This window comes from Lissotriton vulgaris, chromosome 9 (assembly GCF_964263255.1).
Source record: "Lissotriton vulgaris chromosome 9, aLisVul1.2, whole genome shotgun sequence".
NCBI lineage: Eukaryota > Metazoa > Chordata > Amphibia > Caudata > Salamandridae > Lissotriton > Lissotriton vulgaris.
The window spans coordinates 1,185,940,256-1,185,965,120 of record NC_141697.1 but is presented as its reverse complement, the minus strand read 5'-3'; the positions used below and the strand labels follow the sequence as shown (position 1 = coordinate 1,185,965,120).

At 46.0% G+C, this 24,865-nt stretch overlaps 1 protein-coding gene across 1 annotated transcript in view; it reads left to right on the top strand.

The window, feature by feature from the left end:
- PLXND1 (plexin D1) overlaps positions 1-24,865 on the top strand; it is a 313,125-nt gene that overhangs the window by 59,924 nt on the left and 228,336 nt on the right. Inside the window, exon 2 of the mRNA XM_086939243.1 lies at positions 17,065-17,241. Within this exon, the coding sequence (XP_086795369.1) occupies positions 17,065-17,241 (177 nt within the window). The remainder of the gene's footprint in view (positions 1-17,064; positions 17,242-24,865) is intronic.

Genomic DNA, 24,865 nt, shown 5'->3' with positions numbered 1-24,865 from the left:
TAACACGTTAGTAATATGAATTCACAGAAGAATTCTACCTCTACACGTGGGTCTTTGCGATGGGGGCAGATTTACGGAAGTAGTTCTGAAATTTTTTGAGAATTCCCTGATACGCCTATGAGTGTAATCAGATTTTACCTTATTAGCAAAGGTAAACCCACACATGTAGATTTACTACGACACTTTTGAGTAACTTTATTGCTTTTGGCTGTTCACCATTATGAATATAAAGTTACTCAAAAGTATCGACTTACAGGCCCTCATCCACTAAAACAGGAGAAGGATTCAGTAAAACAGCAAATAGGACCGTAAAGTTACTACTAGTAGTGACTTTACACCCTATTTGATGTAACGCACATGTGGCAGAGACCGCCATAATCGGGGCAGATGTCTCTCCATGGTAAAGTATAGGGAAAAATTAACAAGTTCAATAAACATTTTTAAAAATTCTAAAAAATATTGTAATGTTAATACTAGCATTAAGAAATGTTATGTCTTTTTTATTTAGTGTAGAACAATATAACAATGTTACAGCATTAAAAACTAAATTTGAAATTGAACATTTTTTTTAAATATATTGAATTTAATTACATTATATTTCTGAAGTTTTCTGAAAAGATCAGAGGAAGCAACAACGTTTCAAAACACGGCCCCACAATTAAAAAAAAACGAGATATTTAAGTTGCGGGGGGCAGAATTAAAGTTCCCCACATTTAATTACACAAATAATTCTAACAGTAGGTAAATACAATGGCACCTGAAATGAAATAAGTAGGCATGAGGTAAGTCCAGAAAAGATCAACCGAGGGACAAATAAAGACGAGAAACATGCGCGAAGAAACACGCAATTTTTGTCTGATTACTTTCAGCTCCTTTTAGATTCTTTGATTGTATCTCTGGTGCTCATAATGTTCTCTGTGGCATTAATTAGCATGAAGTGTCAGCCGCCATTGCTTATGTCAAAGAGACTTGTGGAAAGAACAAAAGGGGCTCTGTGTATTTTTTTTTCTAAAAATGAAATTTATTCCTTTCCTAATCTTGTCTCCATGGGATTCCACAGTCCTGGTTTGTGTCCTCCGAGATCGGAAAGGGAAATGTGATGCTGGTTCTGGAATGTTCTGTGGAACCTGATAGCGCCTGTGAGTGCCCGGCTGTCATTGCAAATAAAGCATACAGGTGGGCTTGGTAGCATATCCTTGAGTGGTGACGCGGTAGACTGGATTGGACCACTAAGGTCAGCTTTCCACGTTTACAGTGGCTAGAAAGTCCATCATGTGGGCACAGCCCCGGGTCAGTTCACAAACAGTATATACACAACTCTAAAATAAATAAATAAAAACACTTCTCTATTGCCCCTAAGGGTAGGTGATCTTTGGAAACTTTCTGAATTTAGAATTGGATCCAGATTGAGATATTCATACTAATATGATTTGGCATTTTAAGAATAATTTGTATTAACTTGTGCAATAGTTTTCATTCTATTACTAGTAGAGGTAAATTCCTGGATGACCAATCAGAATTCCAACTGCTGTGCAAGCCAATAGGCTATCAGCATTCAGAGTGAGCAACCAGAATGGAGTTTCAGCTCACCTTGTTTGGAAGTGCCTGACTTGGCATATTGGACCCAGTGCATTGCCACATTCAGAGTTTGTCCTGCCCGTTCCAAGTGGTGGAGGCCCAGTGAGGTCATCACTCAGCTGCCCATTGGTGCCTTCTGAATCGAAATAGCCTTTTAACACCATCGGTGCAGTGCATTTTCCCACTGTGCGCTGAAGATTCGAAAATCCCGTGGTTCATGACGAGCTGAGTTCGTCATGAGCGTACGAGAGGTGTACTTCATGACGAGCTGAGCTCGTCATCAGCGTCGAAGGGGTTAAGATGGTGATTTCCTTATAAGGCTTCAAACCCATGGCCAACCAATGGGAGTGCTTACTCTTCAAATGTGAACAAACCGCCCCTTGAGTCCAGTGGTTAGCCCATACTGCAAAAAAAACGAACACTTGGTTCATGAGTTAGTTATCTGCTCGTCGCTGACATCTACTGTGATCTGCAGGTAACATGTTTGGATCTCAGCTCAGCTGTCCATTCTTTCTTTCACTGAACTGATTAGCATGGGACTAGGTAATAGTAATGCCTGCTCTTTACAGTGCTTATAACGAGCAGAAGTGTGATATGAAGTACCAAAGAAAACTATTTATTGCATTAAAACAGGGTTTTTTTTTAAATCCCTGGCTGTCTTGCCTCTGTTTTATCGAAAACCTCATAGGAGGAGGACTTTGCCTTGATTCCTGAGCATGTCCTATAGAGTGTTGAGTATTGAAAGTGGGCATCTAAGTTGAAAGGATGTTAGCACGAAAGTGGTGTTCCAAAACACCTTGTTTGTAATGTGGCCTGGATGTTATCAGATCTGTTATTTATATCTTCCACTTACTTATACCTTGAAAAACGATCTACAGGAGAAATATGATCATTAGAAATAGTTATTCAGATACGCTCACCTTGTACAATAATTCTATACAGTTTGGTAGACAATTTGGAGTGCATCCATGTCAAGAAATACGCTACACAGCAGTTACCCAGTCAGTCTGTATCACTCAACGTTTCGGCGCCCCAAAATGGAAACGAAAGACCATCATCAGGACAGGTATCCTTACTCGATAAGCTGCGCCTCATTACAAAAATGCCATTGTCAACAGTAAGGGAGGCGTCATTTAGCACAATCATGGTGTTCAAACAATTGATAACTTTCAATTTAACATAAAAACATCATAATACAACAATTAATCATACATCCATCAACTCATCCATGATGTCCAAATTACTTTGTGAGACAACCGTCTTTCGGTTGATATAGAGACCATTTGTGTAAAAAACGACATCTATTTACGTCTGGATTATAAGTAAGACAATGTGTGCTCACTTCCCGCTAGTTGTAGTGAGACCCAGTGTAATGACGCGAAGGACCAAGGATGGATTTGATCTCTTGTGCAATAACTCAGTGAGCTATTTAGCAGGAATGTGAAACCAGCTATTTCATCAGGTCCCAGCATTACATATCTGTTGGCAAAGCAAGCAGAAAAAGCTTTCCTTCTTGCTTTTTCAACAGGTTTGTGTTTATTCTAAATGGAAACTGCTGTGTCTTTCAGTGACTGTATCTCTGAATATTGTTATTAATTCAGATGGTGATTGAATGATATTGTGAATATAAGTGACACCTCTGCAAGTTACACTTCATTGACATCTTAAGTCCACCTAGGAAATTTCCTTGAATGATCGGCGTTCTTCCCAAATCAGGTTTTGGCTGCAAATGTTCCTGAAATGTTAACTCGCATTCCTATAAGATTTAAATATTGAGAAAGGGATGTGCATTGGAATGGAGAGTAGGCAACAGGCCAATCTCCACTATGGTCTCCCTGGAATCAGTGTTCCAAACTTTGGCATCACGCCTCCCAAAGCCTGTATGTGTTGCTAACAGGTTCTCAGTCTTATCCTTCAGGCGCTGCCTGGGCGTTGCGTCTCATTTTTATCTGCCTGGATTAGTTCTCGAGCTCTAAAAGGCCCAGAGCCCTGGGAAGATATCTCTGTGCCCCACAAGGGCCAGGAAACATCAGATAGTCCAATGTGGCGTGTTACTGATATTTCTCAGGTCATTAAAAGTCTGAAGAAAGACTCTGCTTTCCTGTTTTCTATTTTTATTCTACTTCTGGTGATACAAAACATTTTCTTGTTGCACTACGTGTCCATTTCAATGCCAAACAGGAAGAGTTGCTTCAGGGACACCATCATTTCTAAAGAGCGAGAGTATGTAGGAGAGGAACATTGTGAGCTCATAAACACGAACTTGGACTTTTATCATACACAAAAATGTTCCTTTATGTCTCCCCAGACATCTGTTTTCTATATACTTACCTAGCCCGACTACTAAGTGGTCTACTGTAGAACGTTTTATTTGTGGTTGCCTCCCAGAATGCACCAGTGAAGACAGGCAAGGGTAAAGTTATTTTGTCTGATTTTCACAAAAATTATTTCTGTACTTTGAGATTTTTAATGGGAGAAATATGTTAGTGTTCGAAAAAAATAAAGGTTATAAAACCTATCAGTTAGGTTTAAATATCTCAGATGTGAAAATTGAACCCATTTGAGAAAGTGTCCTTTGTGCATTTGTCTAAGGGCGATGATGCAGGGCTGGTTTATCCATTTTAGGGAGGTTTAGAATCAGTATCTGAACTCTATTGGTCCCAAAGCTAAGGAGGACCACTGTGGTGCAAGGTTTGCAGGACATCTGCATGAGATAAATTTATACACAATGCATACAAATCGAAATCACTGCTTCCCCACGGTGATTATGAAAATCAGGAATGTATCTGGCCTTCTGCAGGGCACTCAGTTTAAACCAGTGAAGGGTGTCTCTTGGTCACTGCAACCTCAGCTGCATGGAAAAAGAGTCTATTTCCTATTCTTCAGGTCATTTTCTGTATTACCGTCCAGGGGCCCTACTACACACTGGGCGTACTTTCTTTGTTTGTGCCACAGTGCACCTTAAAACAGGGGCACTGGGTGCAAACAGGGAAAGTGCGCCCTATTACATGAATTCACTGCTTCCAGGTAAGCCGCAAAGTTGTGCTGCCCTGGGGGGCAGCGCATTCAAGTGAAAAACGAATACCGTAGCAGCTTTGATGCAGTCGCTCTGTGTTTCACTGTGCAGGCGGCAATCCGCCTGCACTTTTAAAGGGGATTAGAGATCCTCTTGCAGGCGGGTGCAGTGAGTGACTGCACCTGCCTGCAAGGAGATGTTTGAGGGGGTGCATAGGATCCCTTTCCCCACCTTCAGAGGGCTGCCATTAGGGGGTGCGCACTGATAGTGCACCACCTTTTAGGTGACGCTCTGTCAGTGTGCCTCCTGACAGCTGCTTTGTCTTGCGCCCTCATCTGTAATAAGGCGCAGGCGCAGAGGCAAAGGGATTCCCTCATTTGCATAGGGCCACACCCCCATGCAAATGAGGAATCACCCTCTGGTGATAGCGCTGGCGGTAGATGTGCGCCAGTGAGTGCGATCTGTATTACAGAAAGGGCCGCTCAAGCATCTGGGGCACTTTCTGAATGCACTAAAAGGGGGCGCACATGTCCCTTGCGCCCCGGGCACTTTCCATAATATGGCCCCAGGTAGGTAAAACCTGTGTTCCTTTTCAATAGTTATAACTGTGCTTAATTTGAGCCAGTGTTTGGATGTGATGGGCACCAGCACTCATTTTTGGGACTGGGATTTCTTTTTCATCATCAAACGGTGACCCAGAGCAAAAGGAAAGGGATTATGCAGGGACGAAGCAGAACACGCTTCAAGAGAGATAAAGAGACAGGAAGTGTAGGGGTCGAAGAAAGAGGCATGAGGTGGAATTACAGGCTGCCTTGGTATTTAGCAACCTCAGCATTCAGCGGGGACACTGGTGGTCACCTAAGAAATCCTCTGGGGCCTTGCACTTACTAATTAATTTATTAGTTATTTATTTTTTAGGGGTTTTTATAGCGCTAACTAGACAATAAGCGCCTCATTCATCATAATCTGTTTAGATTTCCATGTCCTGTCTCGTGGACAGAGCGAGTTAGGGACAGAGAGGACTCTGCCAGGCAGTTTTTTCCCCTGAATATTTCTGACATGCCAAGAACGCCATTTTTCACATGCTTTGAAGCACCGACACTCATTATCTTGTGTGCGGTGAGGGGCACACTGTGGTTTCCTGGTCAGCCCGGCACCGGGGGCAGCATCGTTGCGGCTAGCGCAGCAGGGGGCGCTCTACACGTTGTACCTGTGCTGCTGTGCACGGGTAGAGCCTTGAAGGCGAGGAAAGAATGCGTCATCAGCACATTGTTCGTGAAGAATAACAGGAAATGTTTTTCACGCCACATGTTGCAGATGGCGCCTGCCTGTGTTTTTGTACCTCGGGGTACCTTCCCACCTGTGAATGGAAGTGATGTCAGCTGCCAACACCGCAGCTCGCGGCTCATGCTGTAGACAGATATGTCAGCCAAGTGAAGTGTCACTCATTAGGAGGGAGTCTCACGCAGCCGAGCCTCGTGTGCACGCGCAATGTCATCCTCTGTTGACTTTAATGGAGTGTCAAACCAGCAAGCATTTCTTTTTGTCATTTTATACAGAGCGAATTTGGTCCAGGGCATTGGAGCGCTGTACATGGGGCAATAGTTACTTCATACAAAGTCACATTTTTAGAAGTGGGGAGATTAGGTAATTTGCCCAGAATCACAGGATGATGAGCTGGCGCCAGGATTAGAATTTCTGTCCATAGTTCCAAAGCCGGCAGCTCTGGCCGTGAGGTCACTTCCTTTCCTCTAACATTTCAAGACGCGTTCTACCCATAGTGTACTTATTAAATATGAAAATGCAAAACAAAACACAATAATGTATGTGCGCTGTTAACATTTTGCTGACGCAACTGTCCAAGATAAAAACAGAGAATAAGGAAGTAATACACAGTACGTGGATTGCTTCATCTTTTACCGTGATGTGAATCACTTTAACAGTGAGTGGGGTGCGAGTTTGGGGAAAGGGGGAGCACACATCAAAGGCAGGATTGCCTGTAAAGAAACTGAGAAAATTCCCAACAAGCTGGTGGTTCTAAAAAAAACAAGCGTTTGCAATGCAATAGGTCTCGCATTAGGAAAGTTTGAGCTATTGGTATTGTAAATGGCACATTTTTTATTTATGTTTTGTTTTTGAAAAGTGCGAAATTAATATCTTTGTCATTTACAATGCTAATAGTTATAACTTTCGCAAATGTGACACCTATGTATGTATGTATGTATCAGCGACGGCTCGTGGAGGGAGTTACGGTGGGGCAGGAGGGTGGGCAGGGGGAGGGGCAGGGTGGAGGTTGCTAAAAACCGGCATATGGATAATTGCAGGTAAGTAAACAATTTAATTAATAAAACGAATTTCGTAGTGCGCCTTGCATCGCAAAATGCAATGCAGTGCGAGCTACGAAATTCGTTTTATTAATTAAATTGTTTACTTACCTGCAATTATCCATATGCCGGTTTTTAGCAACCTCCACCCTGCCCCTCCCTCTCCCCACCCTCCTGCCCCACCGTAACTCCCTCCACGAGCCGTCGCTGGTATGTATGTATGTATGTATGTATGTATAAACCATTTTATAGCGCGCTCTGTTACTTGGGAGTATCCTGGCGCGATGGGAAAAAGCAGAGAAGAGACAAACGGAAATCAACTTATGTCACACTCCTGAATAAATGGGTTTTCTATTTTTTCTTAAACTGGGCTACACTTTGAGTGGAGCGCAGGTGGAGGGGAAGAGCATTCCAAGCTCGGGCAGCCACAACAGCTATGGACTGGCCCCCTAGTCTAGTTCGCTTAAAGCGAGGGAGAGACATCTTGAACAAGGAGGATGATCTGAGGGCTCGTGTGGGGGTGTAGAGGGTGAATCTCTTCTTCAGGTAGGCAGGTCCTTGATCCTGGGTAGCTCTAAACGAGAGCACTAGGGATTTGAAAAAGATGCGTTGTGACACTGGCAACCAATGAAGGCTACACAGCTGGGAGCGAACGCTCTGCCATCTCGGGACATTAAATAAAAGACGGACAGCGGCATTCTGGATAACCTGCAGACGTTTAACCAGATAAGCGGGGATGCCGCTTAACAGAGCGTTCGCGTAATCTAGCCTTGCTAGGATAAGAGCTCGAGCAACAGTCTCCTTTGCTTCTCTAGGAAGCAGTGGAAAAAATCTTCGTAGCATTCTCAGAGTAACAAAGCATGTCCCTGATAGTTTCTTTATGTGGTCCTCAAATCTTAGGTCCTCTCCGAACCATATGCCAAGATTTTTAGCGGGATTCAGAAAAGGGGGTGGTGATGGACAGAGTTTCTGAATTAAGCAGAATACTCCTACCCAGTCAACAGATCAGGGCTTGATCCATCACCATTTTTTAGCTCACTGCACCATCCCAGCTCAGAACCTGGCTACATGCAAATTAGTCTGTCCCTGTCCCAGTGCATCATGGGAACAGGGCAAACCAAACTACCAAGCAATTCTTTCACTAGGGTTTTTTAGGAAACAAGCTTCCGGGGACCGGTTTCTGGTATTACAGCCGTCATCGGCCCGGCTTGCTTGAATCCTGATGGTGCAATGAGCAAGGGACTCACATCTGAGCATACCCTTCCACGCTTGTGGTGGACAAAACGATTCAGAAAAGGGGGTGGTGATTGAAAGAGTTTCTGAATTAAGCAGAATACTCCTACCCAGTCAACAGATCAGGGCTTGATCCATCACCGTTTTTTAGCTCACTGCACCATCCCAGCTCAGAACCTGGCTACATGCAAGTTAGTCTGTCCCTGTCCCAGTGCATCATGGGAACAGGGCAAACCAAACTACCAAGCCAATTCTTTCACTGGCTTGGTAGTTTGGTCTGCCCTGTTCCCATGATGCACTGGGCCAGGGACAGACTAATTTGCATGTAGCCAGGCTCTGAGCTGGGATGGTGCAGTGAGCTAAAAAACGGTGATGGATCAAGCCCTGATCTGTTGACTGGGTAAGAGTATTCTGCTTTATTCAGAAACTCTGTTCATCACCACCCCCTTTTCTGAATCGTTTTGTCCACCATAAGCGTGGAAGGGTATACTCAGACATGAGTCCCTTGCTCACTGTACCATCAGGATTCAAGCAAGCCGGGCTGAAGACGGCTGTATGCCAGAAACCGGTCCCCGGAAGCTTGTTTCCTTTCCAGTTAAAGAATTGGCTTGGTAGTTTGGTCTGCCCTGTTCCCATGATGCACTGGGCCAGGGACGGACTAATTTGCATGTAGCCAGGGTCTGAGCTGGGATGGTGCAGTGAGCTAAAAAACAGTGATGGATCAAGCCCTGATCTGTTGACTGGGTAAGAGTATTCTGCTTTATTCAGAAACTCTGTTCATCACCACCCCCTTTTCTGAATCGTTAAGATTTTTAGCGGGGCCACCCATTACCTTAGGGCAAGGAATGTTCGGGGGCCACAGCGAGTTTTTGAAATTGGAAGGGAAAGAGCCATAGAAGAGGACCTCGGATTTGTCCTCATTACATTTCAGCTGAGCCAGAGTTAGCCAGCGAAAAACTGAGGACTAACATAGCTGGACTGTAGAAGTATCCAGATGATCATCAGGCCAGGTAAACAACAGCTGTGTATCATCCGCATACCCTATAATCTTAGCCCCGTACTGTTCCGCTAGGTATACCAGGGGAGTGATGTAAATATTGAACAGTAGAGGACTAAGGGTGGATCCCTGTGGGACCCCAGTGAGGAGTGGTTTGGGCTCTGAGGCATGAGGCGGCAACCAGACCTATTGTGTTCTGTCTGATAGAAACGAGGACAGCCAGGCCAGGACACCGCCACCAATGCCATTAGCAGACAGCCTGGCGAGGAGGAGCTCGTGAGGAACGGTATCGAATGCGGCAGAGAGGTCCAACAAAATCAGGACAGCTCTGCCGCCACCATCCAAGCACTCCCGAATCGACTCCGCCATCTCAACCAGTGCTGTTTCTGTGCTATAGGCCGCCCTAAAGCCTGATTGAGATGGATGTAGAGCATTGGAGGTCTCAACAAAGCTTTCCAGTTGACGAGAGACCACTTTCTCACATATTTTGGCCAGCGCTGGAAAAAGGGATATTGGACGGTAGTTCCCAAGAACAGTAGCATCCAGCCCTGATTTTTTCAGAAGCGGCAAAAGCTTTACCTATAGCATTTGTAATGCAATATGTGTTATATTTACGTGACTTACATGTATTGATATTACAAATAACAATGGCTTTTAATTTTTAAAAAATAATTAATACTTGAATAAAAGTTATTGTAATTTATAATGGCAATAGCTTAAACTTTTGTAAATAACTTTTGTGAAGATTATGTTCAGTGTATTTTATTGTGATGAAAATCCAAGAACGGAAGTGAAATATTAACATCTTTTTGTTACATTTGTAATAAAGCTTGAAACATTGAGAGAACATATTTGAACCAGTTGTTGTTGAATGGTTGCACAGATTGATGCTGTGGTGGCGCTGAGTGATGTTGTGGTGGCGAACGAGTGATGCTGTGGCGTTCAGTGATGCTTTGGTAGCGCATAGTGATGTTGTGGTGCCCCTCAGTGATGCTGTGGTGGTGCTGAGTGATGCTGTATGCTATGCTATGTTTTGTTTTGCTATCCTATGTTTTGTTTTGTTATGCTATGTTATGTTTTGCTATCCTATGCTTTCATTTGTTATGCTATGCTATGCTTTGTTATACTATGCTATGTTTTGTTATGCTATGCTATGCTTTGCTATGTTATGCTTTGTTATGCTATGGTATGTTTTGTTATGCTATGCTATGTTTTGTTGTGTTTTATTATGCTATGCTTTGTTTTGCTATGCTATGTTTTGTTATGCTATGCTATGCTATGTTTTGTTGTGTTTGCTATGCTATGCTATGTTTTTCTAGGCAATTATATGTTTTGCTTTGCTATGCTATGTTTAGTTGTGTTGTGTTTTGTTAAGCTATGCTATGTTTTGTTGTGTTTTGCTATGTTTTGTTATGCTATGTGTTGTTGTGTTTTGCTATGCTATGTTTTGTTATGCTATGCTATGCTTTATTATGCTATGTTTTGCTATACTATGCTATGCTATGCTAAGTTTTGTTTTGTTATGCTATTCTATGTTGTGTTTTGTTATGTTACGAGATGTTGTGTTTTGTTATGCTATGCTATGTTTTGTTGTGTTTTGTTATGCTATGCTATGTTTTGTTATGTTTTGGTGTGTTTTGCTATGCTATGCTTTGTTGTATTTTGCTATGTTTTGTTATGCTATGTTTTGTTATGCTATGCTTTGTTTTGTTATGTTATGCTATGTTTTGTTATGTTATGCTATGTTTTGTTCTGCGTTGTTTTGTTGTGTTTTGTTATGCTATGCTATGTTTTGTTATACTATGCTATGCTTTGTTTTGTTTTGCTATGCTTTGTTATGTTAGGCTATGCTTTGTTTTGTTATGCTATGTTTTGTTATGCTATGCTATGTTTTGTTGTTCTGTTATGCTATGCTTTGTTGTGTTTTGCTATGCTATGTTTTGTTTTGTTATGCTATGCTATGTTTTGCTATCCTATGCTTTTTTTGTTATGCTATGCTATGCTGTGTTTTGTTATGCTATGCTATGTTTTGCTATGCGACGCTGGTGAGGGTGTGTGAGGGTGAGGGGGTGTGAGGGTGAGGGTGTGTGAGGGTGAGAGGGTTGTGAGGGGGTGTGAGGGTGAGGGGGTGTGAGGGTGAGGGTGTGTGAGGGTGAGGGTGTGTGAGGGTGAGAGGGTGTGTGAGGGTGAGGGTGTGCGAGGGTGAGGGTGTGTGAAGGTGAGGGGGTGTGAGTGTGAGGGTGTGTGAGAGTGAGGGGGTGTGAGGTTGAAGGGGTGTGTGAGGATATGTGAGGGTGAGAGGGTGTGAGAGGGTGAGGGGGTGTGAGGGTGGGTGGGGGTGTGTAGGGTGTGTGAGGGGGTGTGAGGGTGGGGGTGTGAAGGTGAGGGAGGGTGTGAGGGTGAGGGTATGAGGGTGAGGGGGTGTGAGGGTGAGGGTGTGTGAGGGTGAGGGGGTGTGAGGGTGAGAGGGTGTCAGGGTGAGGGGGTGTGAGGGTGAGGGTGACAGGGGTCCCGGGGTGTGAGGGTGAGGGGTTGTGAGGGTGAGTGGGTGTGAGGGTGAGGGTGAGGGGGTGTGAGGGTGGGGGGTGAGGGTGAGGGGGTGTGAGGTGGTGTTAGGGTGAGGGGGTGTGAGGGGGTGGGTGAGGGTGTGAGGGTGAGGGGTGTGAGGGTGAGGGTTTGTGAGGGTGAGGGTGTGTGTGAGGGGGTAGGGGTGTGAGGGTGTGGGGGTGTGAGGGTGTGGGGGGGTGAGGGTGAGGGGGTGTGAGGGTGAGGGGGTGTGAGGGTGAGGTGTGTGAGGGTGAGAGAGTGTGAGGGCAAGGGGGTGTGAAGGGGTGGGTGAGGGTGTGAGGGTGAGGTGTGTGAGGATGAGGGAGGGTGTGGGTGTGAGGGTGAGGGGGTTTGAGGGGGAGGGTGTGTGGGGGTGAGAGGGGGTGAGGGTGTGTGAGCGTGTATTAGTGTGTGTGAGGGTGAGGGGGTGTGAGGGTGAGTGAGGGTGGGAGAAGGGGTGTGAGGGTGAGAGAGGGTGGGTGAGGTGGTGTGAGGGTGTGGGGGTGTGAGGGTGTGAGGGTGAGGGTGTGGTGTTGTAAGGGGAAGGGGTCTGAGGGTGTGGGGGTGAGGGGGTATGGGGGAGGGTGACTGGGGTGAAGGGGTGTGAGGGTGAGGGGATGTGAGGGTGGGGGTGTGAGGGTGAGAGGGTGTGAGGGTTAGGGGGTGTGAGGGTGAGGGTGTGTGAGGGTGAGGGTGTGAAGGTGAGTGAGGGGGTGTGAGGGGGTGTGAGGGTGAGAGGGTGTGAGGGTGTGTGAGGGTGAGGGGGTGTGAGGGTGAAGGTGTGTGAGGGTGTGGGGTTTGAGGGTGTGGGGGTGTGAGGGTGAGGGTGTGAGGGTGTGAGGGTGAGGGGGTGTGAGGGTGAGGGTGAGAGGGTGTGAGGGTGAGGGGGTGTGAGGGTGAGGGGGTGTGAGGGTGAGGGGGCGTGTGAAGGTGTGTTGGGTGAGGGTGTGGGGTTGTGAGGGTGAGGGGGTGTGAGGGTGAGGGGGTGTGAGGGTGAGGATGACGGGGTGAGGGTGAGGGGGTGTGAGGGGGTGTGAGGGTGAGGGGTTGTGTGAGGGTGAGGTTGTGAGGGGGTGTGAGGGTGAGGGTGTGAGGGGTGTGAGGGTGAGGGGGTGTGAGGGTGAGGGGGTGTGAGGGTGTGTGAGGGTGAGAGGGTGTGTGAGGGTGAGGGTGCGTGAGGGTAAGGGGGTGTGAGGGTGAGGGTGTGTGAGAAGGAGGGGGTGTGAGGGGGAGGGGGTGTGAGGGTGAGGTGGTGTGGGGGTGTGAGGAGGTGAGGGTGTGTGAGGGTGAGGGTGTGAGGGGGTGAGGGTGAGGGGGTGTGTGAAGGTGAGGTTGTGTGAGGTTGTGATGGTGTGTGAGGGTGTGATGGTGTGTGAGGGTGAGGGGTGTGAGGGTGAGGGGGTGTGAGGGTGAGGGGGTGTGAGGGTGTGTGAGGGTGAGAGGGTGTGTGAGGGTGAGGGTGCATGAGGGTGAGGGGGTGTGAGGTTGAGCGTGTGTGAGAAGGAGGGGGTGTGAGGGTTAGGGAGGGTGAGGGTGAGGTGGTGTGGGGGTGTGAGGAGGTGAGGGTGTGAGAGAGTGAGGTGTAAGGGTCTGTGAGGGTGAGGGGGTGTGAGAGTGAGGGGGTGTGAGGGTGGGTGAGAGGTTGTGTGAGGGTGAGAGGGTGAGAGGGTGTGTGAGGGTGAGAGGGTGTGTGAGGGTGAGAGGGTGGGTGGGTGAGTGAGGGTGAGAGGGTGAGTAAGGGTGAGAGGGTGAGTGAGTCACGGCCGTGAATCTGAGGCTCCGGATAATCTGTCCGCTATGTGAAGAGCTCTTAACAAAGGCGGACATACTTTACTATAAAGTGCCGAATAAGGGGAAACAAAGGAACAAAAGAACGGTCATCGTTTAGGAACACAGAGCTAATAGGCATACCTTGTTTATGTAAAAAAAATATTGCGGCCGGTCAGGAACATTCCTACTTCAGCGTCTTTCTGGTAACACGGCTAGAAACGGTCCGGGAAACAAGAGCAAATTAAATAGGGGTGTTTAAACAGCTCAATGCAAAATCGTGTAGTTAAGAAAGGCGTGTCGTGCTCATGGGGATTGGCAGAGTTTCTTAAAGGCCTACAGTTTTGTGTAGGATATAAATAAAGGTAGCATAGAATAAATGCAAACAAGGTGGCCGTCAATATGTTAGAAGTAAAACAAGATTGCATGCGGCAGTGCCACTGCTGATCTAAAAGTTAGCAAGAAGACAACTAGCTAGTCAAAGCACGTTAATGCGAGGATGAACTAAGCTCATGTAAAATGGACAATTGATATCAGGAAAGCGCCGATCTAGAACAAGCTTTCGGCATTGCGGGAGCGGCTTCCTTTGAAGCCTGATGGGGGGGTTGGGCGGGGGAGCGGCTTCCTTTGAAGTCTGATGGGGGGCGGGGGAGCCGCTTCCTTTGAAGTCTGCCGAGGCCGATGGTGTTTGATGTGCACGCGCCTGGCTCACATGAACTGTACGCTATCCGCAGCTAGGTAGACTTTTTGGACCACTTACTATAATCGCGACAAAAAAGAATCGCTAAAGCAATGCTGTAGGTCGAGACCTAAAAACCTGGCATGGAAGGGGAAGAGGGGCCACGTCTTAGGCAGTGACATCACTTTTCACTTTTACTGCAGCAGTGACGTCACATGATGGCCTCAACTTCGCCAATCATTGGGAAAAGAGGGGGTAATTTGTGCTTGATGATAGTACAACTATTTAACACCTTGGCTGCTAAGGGGTTTTCCCTCTGTGTGCTGGAAAGTGAGATATACCATTGTTCATGACAAGGTCAACTCGTCATAAGTGATAGCGTATCTAGCTATCTCGATACTGCAGAGACTGGTAATATCCTGGTGCAATAGTAACATATTATTTTGGAGAATACCTGTGGGTGTGTAGGTAATTCCACACTAATTCCTATAGATTTTTTCATCAATTTTGGACCGTTTTCTGCAAACATATTCTTCCTGGATTTACCAGGGAAATTATGTCCTTGGAAATCCCGAGGGTGCGGAATCACCACACACCTTGCAATCCTGGTCACCAATTCCATCGGTATTTTTAAGGTTCTCAGAATGAACCCCTTATTCTGAGGTCAGGGAGAATCCTGATTCAGCCAGTAACAGGAGTTACAGACGGAAACAGTATTTATAGGTTAGTGGAAAAACTGCACTCCTGTGGTTTACTGACCCAATCCATCCCACGCCCCAAAACCACCGCCACTGATATTGCACTTGCTTAAAGCAGTTGAAATATGCGGGTGAAAAAAGTGCATAAAAATGGAGAATAACTTCCAGAAATCTGTGAAACAACAACACCTGGGATTATTACCTAATACTCGGGGCAGGTTTGGAATTCCATGGTATCAATGCGCCTCAGAATTACCGACCCCCATTGAATTGGTAATTCCTAAAAATCTTTTTCCAGTATTTATGTTTGTATGTGGTATTTATGTAGTGCTGCTGCAGACAATATGCAACAGTGCTCAGCATTGAAAGTCAAAGATGCAGTCATCCAGAGACTGGAGGGAGGTTTAGCGCCAGGAAGCTTCGGCGATAGTGCGCTTTACAAATGTCACTTAAGATAAGATAAGATAAGGTTGGGTTCTGAGAGTGGAAGTGGACTGTTACTACGTCAAGCTGTAGTATCCTTTAAAGAGGCGTGTTTTCGGCTCTTTCCTAAATTGACCAGGATTGGGGCATGGATCCTGGGTGTCAGCCGGACAGGCAGGGGTGCCAGTTGGGATGTAGCTGACTTTAAAAGATGGTGCAAGTGGCAAGGAAAGTCAGTGGAGTTCCATCAAGGTGGGAAATACCACATCAATGTTACCACCATCGCAGAATGATGGCCATTGGCATCCGATTGAGGATTACAAGATGTATAGCCAGGAAGTACCTGGAAAAATATGTCTGAATAAGTTCTGTAATATTTTGAGTTTTACAGCTCATAATGGGGGGAAATGGTAGTCCCCATTAAGGCCTGCAGAACTTATAATGGGGCTTTAATACTGCGCCCAGTCAAAACTGCACCTTGCGGTGTCAATGTTTACCAGGTGGTAGGGAGGTAGTACCACAACATATAAGGGGCAACTCTGAAAGAGGCCTAGCCACATTCAGAAAGAGCAATCTAAGTGAACCCTAGCTCCAGGGTGACTTATGCCACAGGAGCTCCTCTATCCAGCTGTAAACAGGAAGAGAAAAGCAAGAAAAGTACGTAATATGATAAAAGAGCAGAGTAATGAATCAATTTACTCTGAAGGTATCAGGCCTGATTCACAAAAGGTACATTTCCACTTTTATGTAAGTTTACTATTTTTTTTTGCTATTCACAACTCTGATTTAATAGTACATTTATGACAACAGAGACTCCGCATTTAGGGCATAGAATTCTGCACATAAAAAGATGGGCCTGTCCTATGTTTTTGAGTGTGAAGTTCTACACCCCAACTACGGAGTCTCTGCAGTCGTAAACTTAGTATTAAATTGGAGTTAGTGAATGGCAAAACAATAGTAAACGTACACAAAAGTGTAAGTTTACCTTTCCAAATTCGTGGCGGAGAACACAGCACATAAAAAGATAGGCTTGGCCTATCTTTTCATGCGCGGAGCTCTGTGCCCCGAATGCGGACTCTTCACAGTTGTAAACTTGTTATTAAATCAGAGTTTGTGAATAGCAAAAAAATAGTAAACTTAAATAAAAGTGTATGTTTACCTTTGTGAATCAGGCCCACCACCAGATCTAATATAAAGATGGCTGAAATTTATATTTTTTAGGTAGATGCTCCATCAGATTTAGTATCTCCCCTGGAAATCTTTAAATTGTGATTTTTTTTATTTACCACCCAACTCTAATTTAAATTCATCACTTCATTTCCAACTGTGACATCACCACAATGACAGTCCAGCACTAGGCTGACGCCATCGTTGTTTGATGATGTCATAAAGGGTGAAAACTGCTATAGTAGGTAACAGGACTTGCTACCTGACTACCATGAGTGACCAGAGAGAGGCTAACAGACCTGCTGCAGTGTGGAGTTCTGGACTCTAGAATATTTCTGTTTTTTAACATACCCGATGGGGTGCGTGGACTTCTGGCTACTAGAATATTTCGTTTTTTTATCATACCTAATGGGGTGGACTCAACAAGCTGTTGGAGTTCTGGACTCTAGAATATTTTGAGTTTTTGAATATGCCCGGTGGGGGTGGGTGGACTTCTAGGGTCTAGAATATTTCTGTTTTTTAACATACCCAATGGGGTGGCCTCAGCATGCTGGTGGATATCTGGATTCTAGAATACCTTTATTTTTCAACATACCCATTTGGGACCCCACTAATCGTGTTATTCTGCCTTCCAGCTGTTGCAGGAGCAGTTAGACTGCGGAGCGGCCCATCTCCAGCATCCATTGGCCATCATGGAGCCCTTGGTGGCCACCCCGGTGTTCAGGGCCGCCGGCCTGACGTCAGTCGCGGTGTCCAGCGTCAATAACCACACCATCGTCTTCTTGGGAACCGCCAGCGGGTGGCTTCTGAAGGTAAGGGCAAGAAGGCAGCGAGCCATAGTGACTGTCCATTACGCAGGGTGAAGGACTGGGTTCTTTTGGACCCAGCGGTGCCAGGGCACAACACCTGAAACCTTCGTGGGTAACCTGCTCTGGCGTACAAGTCACAGAGACACGGGACACTTCCTTCGGCGTCAAAGAGTCAAGGTTTATTTACTGCAGGGAACACAGAAGTCACAGGAAGTACATCGAGTGTAGTTCGGGGAGACTGCTTCAAATTGTATTTGTGGATCGCTCCTTTTATACAGTTTTTACCCATAGGATAACATGATACACAATAGTTTACAACCTGGTTCCCACAAGTCGCTCTCAGAGGGGTCGCTTTGGTCACTTTGAAACACACAAGGTCCGGAACATAAGTGCGGAAACATTTGGCGGTTCCCAACTGTAAAAACCCATCTTCCCACCATTAGCAAATTCCAATCAGCAGTAAAGTAGATCGAAATAGGAACGAAGACAGGTGCAGAGGAAGACGGAGACAGTAGGGAGATCGGAAAGGGTGTAAAAAGGGAGGTATCGAGAAGCACGAGATACAGGCATCAAAGGGACGTGCCTAATGAGATGCACGGCTGAGACAATGAGTCCGTGCGGTAAGATGAGCCTCGAGCGGCGTCATCTGCCTTACAGCAGCAACCCCCTCGTCATAAAGACACTTTCAAAGAACATGTGTCTTCCGCAAATATCTTGGGAGTCCCAGGGTCGCGAAACGGACAGCGTCCGTTCGCTGGCTACTTGAGGGCAAGAGACAAAATGGATGCCGTATCTAAGATGGAACCCGTGGGTACAGATGAAAAACCCACGTAACAAACGAACGGTTTAAGTTAGCACAGCGAAACTGCGCATACTTACTAAACTCGTCATTTGCGGTTCATAGATACTAGACTCGCCCATATTCGTGCGAGTCGAAAACACCACTTACAATTGTCACGGAACCTCAGACGCTCCTTTTGCCCTCATGTAGGCAAGCACTAGTCGGAATCATATTCGATATTCATCAGACCATCAAGATGTCGTTGTAGCATAGCTCTGTCCGATCGAGTCCCCTTGGTAACAGATGGTTGTCTCATACACGTTGTAGCACAGAGGCCACATAAGGCAGGACCACACTGCACACAAAGGCAACACGTGAACAGGAACACTACCACAACCCCGATGATCGTCAGAATCTTCCAACCCCAAGCCGACACCAGGCCCCAAAACCAACCAAGTAGCGTCCAATCCCCTACATCCACGTGTATGGATTCGGAGATCTTATGCAACTTCGAGATGGCTTGATAGACAGTAGGAGCATTATCTGGAATGAAAATGCAACAGCTCGAATGGATCACTTTACACACCCCACCGCGATCTGCTAGGACAACATCTAAAACCATACGGTTTTGTAATGTCATAAGTCTCTCCGCCTGAAGTTCTGTGGTGATATTACCAAGGGCACTGGCAGTAATATTAGCTGTCGATTCTACCACTCGAGTCAAATGTCTCAGGTTCCTACTATTAACCATAGGTCCCCAAAACGGGAGGAAACCCTTGAAAAAGTCTCCTGCCTCTTGACCGGCAGTATCCTCTTCGCTAATTACGCCTCGTACAACTCTAGTCTTATGATAATCGGCATCTACAGTAAACGTCGGAGGCAACAGATTTGCAACGAAACATGAGCCCATGAAGTCTGCGGGCAACCATGTGTATGCACGATCATGACAGATAAAGTATGTACCCTTGGCAGCCAGAAACACAGGGGACGGGGACATTGGCAGAACATAACTTTCAGTGCAAGCACTTACTCCAAGTGAGGCTTGCGAGCCACGACCCACAAGACAAAGATTACCAGTGTGGGGTACGACCCATATTGGAGACGAGCTTTTAAGCTGCTTTTCATTAGTGAACATACTATAGTCCCCTCTACTTAGGACCCTATAGGCTTGTACCTCTTCTCTAGGGATAAGAAAAGGATCATGGATCTCATCTTCCATATCCTCTATAGCCATCGATAGCAGCCTCTGATACGAGGTAGGACCAAAGTTTGGGGAACGTTGTTCTTGCGTGGGGTGGGAACCCAGTGCGCTTCGAAACATTGTTTGGAATGCTCGAGCTGACCCTTGGGAACTATACGGTAACACCAGATATGGAATTCCCTTACCCGTAGTATGTGGCATCAACCCACACACCCAACAATTAGTAGTGTTAACCACTAACTGATGCTGATGGAGGAGCTGGATAAAGGAATTATTGCGGAATTCTACACGTCTAGCCTGTTCGTGTTCTGGTAACATATGAAAGGAATGAGGAGAAGCAGTAGAAGTAAGGTTAGGGTAAGGAGTAGGAGTAGGAGTAGCAAGGAAAACGTAAGACATAGTGTAATACACCCCACCCGCCAAAAATGCAGAAGCAGTCAAAAACAAAACAAACAATTGGAATACAAAACATTTCGTACGACTAAGTTTCTGCAGCTTGACTCTATACGCCTGAGCTCCTTCCAAATCATTCAGCTTCGAAAATGCCATTTCCCTACGACCGTCCGCAACGTTTCTTGACGCACTTCGTTCTGTGCAGCAATAGTCAATCCCCAGGAGTTCCTAGGAACCGACGGTCTTTAACCTAGCGTCAAGACCTACTGTCCAGAAGGAAGTACGCGCGCGGCCCTACGGCCCTCAATACACAATATGTATTTATTTAGCACAATATTTCTCAGCTGTGGAAGGAAAAAGATACAAGGAAGAAGCTTGATATATATACAAAAACTTTCAATGATACGAATGTTCAAAATTGATCATGGGAAACGAGGATATTGCAGTTATCAATCTCAGCAAAGCAAGCAAATTTTATTTGTCCTTAGTGTGAGATCGCAAAGAATATCGATGTTTCCCTGGACGTGTCTGCTCGTCGAACAAAGGATCTGTTGAAGAGACAGCGTCCTGCTGATCAGTTCGTTGATCTGGTCTTGAGTCTTTTGCTGACAAATGTTCAACAGTGGCTTTCTGCTGCGCTGAGGGTTCTCCAACAAGCTGTGCGTCGCTAAAAGGTACAAACGCCGGCAATGTTTCTGTTTCTGTTGACGCGATGCCTTTCCTTATCCACGGGTCTGCCGGCAAAGGAATAGGGACTCGCTTACAATGGGTAGCATGTACCCAATTTTTCCGCCCCTCAAGACGAACGGCAGTCCTCGTGGCCAGGAGCACCTGGTAAGGTCCGGTGAATCGGGGGTCCAGATTGTTTTTTCGTGAGAAGTTACGAGTAACCACCCAGTTCCCGGGCTGGAGCTGGTGGCCTGGACCCTCCGTCTGCGTCGGCAAGGCGTCGTAAACCTGTTGATGAATTAACCTCAGTTTAGCAGTCAAGTCATGTAAGTAATCGATCAACATCGGAAACTCAAGATCAGAGAATATTCCTGGCCTAGGAACCCCCCACACATTCGCGGGACGGCCGAACACTATTTCATAGGGACTAAGCCCTATTCGGGAGTGTACAGTCGCCCTAGTTGACAGTAATGCTAGGGGCAAAGCATCAGGCCACGAAAGTCCAGTCGTAGCTTGAATCTTCGCTAATTTTAGTTTAAGGGTGCCATTGTACCCTTCAACCAATCCAGCTGACTGAGGATGATTGGCGCTATGGAATTTCTGATTGATTCCAAGGCCCTTACACACACTCTTCATCACACTTCCAACAAACTCACTTCCGTTATCTGACCACACGACTCTAGGCATTCCATACCGAGGAAAGTATTCCTTCAGTAGGATTTTCGCAGTAGACAAAGCAGTATTGTCTTTGAGGGGATAGGCCTCAATCCATCGGGAGAATGCGCAAACCACAACCAAAACGTATTTCAGGTTATTGCATCGCTCCATATGGACGAAGTCCAATTGGATCACCTCAAAGGGATACGAAGGAGGAGCAAAACTGCCAGGAGGAGTTGGGGTTCCTTTGCCAGGATTGTACATTATACACACCATACAATTCTTCACCAAACGTTCAGCACACTTAGTAATTCCATCATTCTTCCACACATCAGCCAGCAACTTGCAAATACCTTTCGCGCTAATATGTGCTAACCCATGTGCCATTTGCACAACGGCCAGTACATACGCATCAGGCAACATCCATCTTTTCTGATCCGACAAATCAATCCAACAACCATTCACATCCAACCTTCCCGTACTTTCTTTCCACTTCATCTTTTCAGTGTCGGTGGCCTCATTCTGAATAGCTTTCACACTCTCTATGGTATTTTCACACATACTTGATTCTGTAGGCCACCTAACCGAACTTGTCACATACATTCGAGTGCTAAGGTTCCGAGCAGTCTCCTTAGCAATCTCATCTGCAAACGCATTACCACGACCAACATCATCCGTCACTTTACGATGCGCACTACACTTAATAATTGCAATTTGAGCAGGCAAAGTCAATGCATCCAAAAGATCGTTCACAAGCTGGCCATGCTGTATTTTCGTGCCATGCGACGTCAAGAAACCACGCTCTCGCCACAATCGTCCAAAACTATGCGCTACACCGAAAGCATACTGACTATCGGTGTACACATTCACACGTTTACCTTTTGCTAATACACATGCTCTAGTGAGAGCAATCAGCTCTGCAGCTTGGGCAGAATTCTGATTCAATCTCGCAGTCTCAACAACAGTATTCAATGTCACCACAGCATAAGCAGTAGTCACATCACCATTCGGCAACTTAAAACATGACCCATCCACATACAGGGTGCCATCCGGGTCTTCCAATGGGGTGTTTTTAAGGTCCACACGACCTTTTGTTTCCTCTTCTGTCCGCAAGTAACAGTCATGTTCTGCTACTTCATCTGACTCTGCACTAACTGGTAACAAAGTTGCCGGATTTAGGACATTACAACGTTTTATCTGAATGTGGCTTGCCAAAAGCGTCAATTCGTACCCAGACAACCTCGCACTCGTCAAGTGCTGAGTTTTCGTACGATTCAAAAGAGTATCGACTGCATGCGGAACCATCACCGTAAGCATATTATCCATGACCAATCCTGCTGATTGTCGGATGGAGACCGCAGCTGCCGCAGTTGCTCTCAAACAACTCGGCAATGCTCTAGCTACTGGGTCTAAGGTCGAGGAAAAATATGCACATGGACGTTGTTTACCACCAAAAGGTTGCGTTAAGACACTCAAAGCACAACCTTCCCTCTCGTGAACATATAACGTGAACGGTTTACTGTAATCAGGGGTACCTAACACAGGAGCCGAACACAATGAATCACGTAATTCAGAAAAACTTTTCTGGCATTCTTCCGTCCATGGTAAAGGAGTCGAAACATCCTTGCACGTAAGAGCCACCAATGGTTTCGCTAGCAATGAAAAATTGGGAATCCACTGCCTGCAGTACGACGTGATACCTAAAAAGGCACGCACATCTCTTTGGGTTTGTGGCACAGCCATGCGTGCAATCGCTGCAATTCTCTCTGGGGTCAATCTCCTTCCCTCCTTTGACAATAAGTGACCTAGGTAGGTTACTTCTTGACAACAATATTGGAGTTTAGAAGGTGACACCTTGTGATTTAACTCACAGAGATGTTGCAGCAACGACACTGTAGCGATTTTGCAGATGTCCTGAGTATCAGCAGCCACCAATAAGTCGTCGACGTATTGGATTAAAGCCGCACCAACCGGCAACCTAAACGCATCTAGTTGACCCTTCAAAGCTTGACTGTAAATCGATGGACTTTCACAGTAGCCCTGAGGAGCGCGTTTGAACCGGAAGCTACGTCCACCAAGAGAGAAACCGAAAAGGTCCCTACTCTCTTCGGCAATCGGGATGCTGAAAAATGCATTTTTCAAATCAATCACCGAAAACCATGAAGCAGTAGCTGGAATCAGAGTCAGTAGCGCCGTGATGTCAGGCACAACAGGGAATTGAGGAACCACAATTTTATTTACCTCCCGTAAATCGATAACAAAACGATAAACAGGCGGTTTGGTAGGATCAGTACGTTTAAGAATGGGCAGTACAGGACTATTGCACACGTTTCCCCGAGTTTCTTCAATGACATCTTTCTCGATCAAATCATAGATGATCGTTAACAAAGCTCGTTCACCATCAAGGGAGATACGGTATTGGGGAATACGTGGCAAGCGCACATTAGACTTCAACTGAACAACATAAGGGGAGATATCAAGGAGGCCCACATCATTTGGACCCGTCGCCCACAAAGACGCAGGAAGAGAATCCAATTCCGGTGGAAGCTTATCGAGAGACAAGTACATGGGAGAGACTACTCTCTCTCCTAACGTAAGTTTTACACCCGCAGGAGAACAATACAAAGTTGCATACAAGCGTTTAAGCAAATCCAGACCCAAAAGATTTTCGCCACAACCAGTAGACAAAATCAATGGAGCTTCGAGCTCACGAGGCCCAATTTTAAGGGGCAAAGGGCGCGAAACTGGATTGCTAACGGGGGCGCCAGAGAATCCAACGGAAACATTTGTTAAGCCAGACAAAGGTGCGCCAGGGAGTTTCGAATGCATGATAGAACTTTTCGCTGCACCAGTGTCCAACAGAAAAGGCTCAACGACGCCCGATGTAGCAACTGCGACGTAAGGCCCTCTCTGATCAACCGGAACTGATACCACTCCCTCTCCTTGTCTTTGGCTGTCCTAGTAATTACTATCGTCAGTTCCCTGATCGACGTAATAATCGTCTACATTGTACTGCGCAGATCGTCCTTGCGATGATCCACGTTGATCGAAACAGTTATTAGAATTTGATGAATGGTCAGAGCGATCATTCTGAGCACCCCGACCTCTACCACGTGATGCGTGCTGTGCACCACCACGGCCTCCTCTAGACGAATTACCACCACTACGGTCATTTAAAGCAGGACAATTAAATTTAATGTGTCCCTCCTGTCTACAATAAGCACATTGGTTGTACCCTAATGAAGATCTTTGGAAAGAAGAATCATTACGCGGCTGCGATCGATTCGATTGCGACTGCGATCTATTCTGCTGAGGCGCATTATGATTAGAACGCGGCGGATATACTTGTTGTAACAACACTTTAGTTTTTAGCTCTTTCGTTTTTTTATCGGCACGGTCATTTTCCTCTTTTTCTCTATTTTCGTAATATTGTGCCGTAGCCAATATCTGAGCTGAGGTAGAAACGGCCCACGCACTTTCAGAATTCCTTAATTTATGGCTCAAGTCGGGCAATAAGTTTGACACAAACTTATCCACAAACAACCTCTGTCCACCCTCAGTACCCATATCCTGTCCACTATGATCAACGAATGCTTCCTCGAACCTCGTAAAGAAGTACGAGACACTCTCATCTTTCTTTTGCTTACAGGCTGACAACTTATCCCAATTTACCTTCATAGCTGGCATAAGCGTTTTCATTAATGTAATGATTCGCTGAGGAAGTTCAGCAATCAACTGATCGGGTTTAGTGGCAGCCACTTGTCCAGCGTCTGCCGCTGTAATGGCATTCCAATCACCACCTAATTCATTTGCGTGATCTTGGTGACGAATCTTCGCCCATACCGGTTGTGGTACGATATTACCGAACAACATGTCGATATCGGCAAGATTCATTATCGTAGCGTCTACGAGCTGCGATAATTCCT